The sequence below is a fragment of the Argiope bruennichi genome, chromosome 6, assembly GCF_947563725.1.
Source record: "Argiope bruennichi chromosome 6, qqArgBrue1.1, whole genome shotgun sequence".
Classification (NCBI taxonomy): domain Eukaryota; kingdom Metazoa; phylum Arthropoda; class Arachnida; order Araneae; family Araneidae; genus Argiope; species Argiope bruennichi.
In genome coordinates this window covers 90,002,505-90,008,017 of record NC_079156.1, presented here as the reverse complement: position 1 = coordinate 90,008,017, position 5,513 = coordinate 90,002,505, and the positions used below count along the sequence as shown (strand labels likewise).

General features: G+C 31.9%; 1 protein-coding gene across 1 annotated transcript; it reads right to left on the bottom strand.

Moving 5' to 3' along the window:
* Nucleotides 1-1,340: 1,340 nt before the first annotated feature.
* Nucleotides 1,341-4,841, bottom strand: LOC129972641 (uncharacterized). The gene has a single exon (XM_056086850.1). It carries the CDS (start codon nt 4,749-4,751, stop codon nt 1,518-1,520), a length of 3,234 nt encoding a protein of 1,077 aa, XP_055942825.1. The 5' UTR covers nt 4,752-4,841; the 3' UTR covers nt 1,341-1,517.
* Nucleotides 4,842-5,513: the final 672 nt, after the last annotated feature.

Below are 5,513 nucleotides of genomic sequence, written 5' to 3'. Positions count from 1 at the left end.
ATCTTTTACTTAGTAATAAACGTGAAGTTTCATAATGGTCAAAGAATTAAAGTAATGAAATAACCTTTATTGACTTCATAGTAAGAAGCTTGAAAAAGAAAATTTAAGCATTAACGGTATGTTATTGTAGATACGTTCTGTTTCTTCATAACTGATGACAATATTTATGGGAGTTAAGATTCATTCTGGTTCAAATATCAGGAATAGATATAATATTAGAACTATGGCGAAATAACATTTAAATATGAACGTGACTGTCCAAATTAGTACATGTAATCAGACCTATATGCATTAACCGATAAACAGGGAGACAATTAAACAATCTCATCATGAAGCTGATAGACATTAGAAACATTTAAATAATAAATTATGTTGACTACAACTACCAGTCGTATTTCTTTGTACAAGTTTTGGCTTTGTCTGTTTCTTTTCTAAATGAATCAAGCCTGCTTACTTTTCTTTTAAATTTAAGAACAGTTACACTTCCTTTTACTGTTTAATGCAGTAATGCTCGATAATGAAAATATTTCTATTAAATTTCAGGAAAAAATGGAGATAAGAGTCATTGGACAAGCAGAAATTTCAGAGCATAACTGAACTATTACTTATCAAATCCAAAAATTAAAAAACTTAATTCTTTACTCACTTTTAGAAATGTATACTAACCTGGAATGCAAAATCATTGCTTAACAACTAAAAATATAAATAAAGAAATTCAATGTAAAAGAAATGGTCATATATTACATTAGTATCTAAATTAAAATTTTTTTTAAAAAAATTATAGCAGAAGCAAAGCAAGATATTAACCTTTTTTTAAATTACATTTCATGTACACACACACAAAAAATGAACTTTCTTAAAATTAATTCAGCATAATTAAAAGTCCAATTCAATTTATCACAGCTAATCATACAACCTTAAATATAATTCACAATAATGTACTTCGAATCCATAAAACGGTAGGTAGTTCACATGTACACAACTACATCAGTTGTTATTAGAATAGTCTTAGTTTTTATATACATTTTTAGATTTATCATATTAGATGACCTTCGGGAAAATCGAATTTAGCAATTTCTCATTAGTAGAAAAACTTATTTTTAAGAAATTTAGCAAAGTTAATTTTCAAGCAAAAGCTACTTTTTTATATTAGTTTCCTTCTTTTCCTAATTGCTATAAATTTTACTATTAAATCTTAGAAATGAAATCAAAATTAACATTGCTCCAAGTTTATCTTTTCCAGAATCTAACATAGTTTTAAGAAATAAAAACAGTACATTTACTTTAAATGAGTCATGAAAAAAATAAATTCAAAGGAAATAATAATTAACACACAAGAAAACTTTCAAAAACTGACATTTAATGCCATAAAAATTCATCATGATATATAAATCAAACTTAAAGTTAAGAGAACATAAAATTCAACAAGTGAAAATTTTTAATCACACCAACAAGTTTAAGTAAAAATGAGCAAAAGAATATTTACAATCCCTTTTTATACTAGATTAAAATTAACATCAATCTAACAAATGAATTGAATCTGCAAAAGCATCAACACTATTTTGTTCAGAGAAAACTACACTCGATGAATGATTTAAAACAGATTCATCACTTTCAACACCATCTGACAACAACGACACTGGCATTAGCTCTGCCTCAAAAGCTGAACTACTTGCCAAAATACTATCATCATGATATAAACTATGATTTGTTGAGCAGTCATCATGCAAAAAGTTACTTTTTAATAAATGTTCAGAGCTCTGATCATGAAAAATGATAGATGATGTGAGCATTACATCAGATGATTTAATTCCAGAACTTAACTGGCTATTAGACAGAAAACTTTTAATATCTTGATTATCAATACTGTTTTGATTTAATGTCTCAAAGTTAATAGTTTGTTCAGGTTTTTTCAATTCCAAAGAATGATTACAACAATAATCTGTACGAGCACAGCCACTTCTATTTTCTTGGATTAACTTTTCACTAGTCCTTACAGATTTAGGGTTCTCCATTCCACTTACTTTCACAGAAGCCCGATTTTGAGCTTTACTTCGAGATGATTTTGATGAACCTTTAGTTTTTACCTTTTTTACTTTGCCTGAAGGTGAACTAGTAGTTAAAGAAAAAGTATCTTCCTCTTCATGCATCAGGGCATCCGAGTTTTGAAATAACTGAAGTTGCAAATCAGCTGATGGGTCATCAGCAATACCATCATCCAGTTCTAAATATCCTGATGAGCTTTCAGAATTTTGATTTACCAATGATACAGGCATAGTCAATTCCAATTTTTCAGAAATATTCAATTCTTTACCCTCACCTATTTCTTCAGGATGGAACTTCTGCAAATGCTGTTTCAAAGTTGCCTTGCTGTTGTATTTTTTAACACAGGATCTAATAGGACATGGATAGACTACTTTCAACACACTTGGACAATGCTTTTTAACATGAACATATAGACTAGATTTTGCTGTAAATTTTGCACTGCAATTTTCATGGGGACAGTGAAATGGTTTGTCACCAGAATGTATTACTACATGACCTTTTAAATGTTCAGGCCGCATGAAAGATTTTCCACAACCTGGCTCAGTACAAGTGAATCTTCTTTCACCAGTATGTTTACGCATATGTCTAGTCAATTTACTAGCACTCATAAAGCTCCATTTACAGCCTTCAGCTGGACAAGCATATGGTCGTTCTCCAGTATGATGTCTGATATGTTGTCGCAATCGACAGATTTTGTCATATATTTTCCCACAATCTTCAAATGGACACTTGAAATCATCTTCGCTATATTGATGTGTTCGATAATGCGATGCTATACAGTTAGCAGAATAATACTGTTTCCCACATAATGAGCATTTGTATGGGGCTTCAACTTCTTTATGAACCCTTAGATGCAACTCTAATTTTCTACGGTTATCAAAACTCAATTTACAGTCTTTTGAAGGACAAGTTAAAGAGTTTGGCCATTTATGCCGCTTTTTGTGGGTTTTTAAATTGTATACTGTGGTAAATTTTCTGTTGCAACCTTCGAAGTCACAAATGAAGTCCTTGGAACCTAAATGTGTCTCAGCATGTCGTCGTAACCTGTAGGGAGTAGTAAATGCCCAATCACAACCTTCGTACTCACATTTGAAAGGTCTAATCCCACTCTTATGAGTAATCATATGAACACGCAATTTACATTCCTTGTCTAAAATTTGTCCACAGCCTTCAACAGGACAAACCCAGGTTTTTCCTTTTCTTCCTTTGTTAATAGTCACTGGTACATCTGAAACAAGTTCAACAAATGTTGAAGGAACAAAGGACATTGTATCATCCTCTTCAATATAGTCATTGCTTTTATCAGATTCTTGTTCAACAGAATATTCTATTAATTCTTGTGAATCACCATCGTTAAGCTCTATAGAATGTTGCTCACTATTCTGGAAATGTTCTTCAGCAAGTGTATTGTGCAAATCAAGATCTAAAGACTGTTCATTTACATCTATGCTTTCTGTTTCAATGTCATAAATTTGCTGTCCTTGATCAAGTGTCAAGACAATCTGCATCTTTTTTGATGCTTTATCCCGAGTGATTAAAACAGTACCTGCAGATGAGCAATTCTGATTTATATCAGAAGAGTCAACAGCCTCAACATCCGTTATTCGTACAGTAGGTATATCACATATAAGTTCATCACCTACCTCACATAAATTATTTATTTGCGAAACACAGTTAGAATCAGATTCTTTGAATTTAAAATCAGGTGGTAAATTTGCATTGTCCTCTGTCACTGACTTAATGATATTATTTTGATACAAATCACAATTGTTAGGATCATTATTTACTAAAGTATTCATTTCTTCTTTGAACTCAAATTCGTCTTTGCTATTAACAAAGAATTTATCACCATCTTTCAGTGACGTATACTTGCAAGAAAGATCCTGATCTAAGGGTTGATTCCCAGATTGTGAAGGAGATGTCAGCATTTCTAAACTATTAACAAGTTCAAAATTGTGTGCATCATCAGGTAACTGTTCAACAAGATCTAAAGATGACCCTGGAGAATGCAATCCATCACATTTTTCAAAATCGCCAAGAGATAAATCACCAATATTATCACTTCCATCGCCACAAAGATTTTCACTTGCAACTGCCGTAGTTAAATCTTTATTTTCATCGACTTGGAAATTTTCAGGCAGTAAATCTTCCAAACCAAAACTCTTTGCAATAGCAGATATTGCCTCAGTTACATTTCTTTGTTCCTCTTCTAATGCGTGCGATCCATCTTCGGATTCTGTTTTGTTTTCTTTTTGAAAATCTGATAGTAAATAATTGTCTATCTGTTCGTCAAAACCCTGTACCAAACCTTCAATAGCCGAGAAGGTTTCAATTTTACATGGGAATGATGATCCAGGAGAGTCGGGAAATTTAATATTAGTGTCCGAATCTTGAATTGATTCCACTTCCATGGATGTGTTTTCCAAAGGAAGATCAGAAGATTGCAGACCGGCATCACACACAAAACCGCAGAGGATCTCAGATTGTTGGAAGCCATCTTGAATTGAATTGATGTAATCAGCGTTCTCGGAGGTGGAATCACAAATAACTTCTTGAGAATTATTTGGATACTCGTGCTCAACAGCTTTTACAAGAGATGCATCATCTAACGTCTCACCATCTTCGCAGCCATACTTATTATGAGCAAAATTTCCTTTCTCTGACATTGGAATCCCCGTTGTGTAAACGTGCGCGGGGTTCTCCATATTGTTTTCAAAACTTGTTTTTACTTTTGATATGAAGAAGACGAGAAGTCGTTTCTTAAAATTAAGTGGGGCGTTGTGCAAACATTAATGTAATTAAAAATGTCTTAATATTATTATAATTAAAGCTTTAGTTTAGGAATGCGATGTTATGTAAGACATTTATTATTAGAATAAGGAATATAAATATTTATGAAATGCTTTGAATTGATATGGTGACGCAAATATATTTCTGAAAAATAATAAAATAATGTGATGGAAATTTTAAATAAAATAATTAAAATCAGCACAATGTTATTACCGACTAAACAAATTTAAATATTTGCCGAAGCATATCAACTCTTTCTGAATTGCACTTTGATAGTTGTGTCGCAAAAGAAAGAAATCATATAATAAAAAGAAATCAGTAAATGAATTAATAACGCAGAAGAGGTTGTATTTATAAACATCTGAAAAATTTCTTCCCTTGCAACGTCTATTTTAACTTGCTCCATAAACGTAGTGTCCACGAATTCTTCTTTTGGACATTGCTTACATTCTACATTTTAACTGAGGCAAGGTTAGAAGTTGAATTCAATAATTTTATACACCTATTCCATGCTATGAAAATTGATATTCTTTTCTATCACAGGAAAAAGGCATATGAAACTTGCAGGGGCTTCTTAAAAGTCATCAGTCTTCAGGGATATTGTTCTTTACCGGAAGTACGTCATTAGTACCATCAGCTGTTTTGAGCAGTACGTTTTGCGTTTCCGTTTAGTTATG

What these genes read in the sequence shown, in the direction of transcription:
- LOC129972641 (XM_056086850.1), bottom strand. Translation starts at nt 4,751, where the DNA reads ATGGAGAACCCCGCGCACGTTTACACAACGGGGATTCCAATGTCAGAG.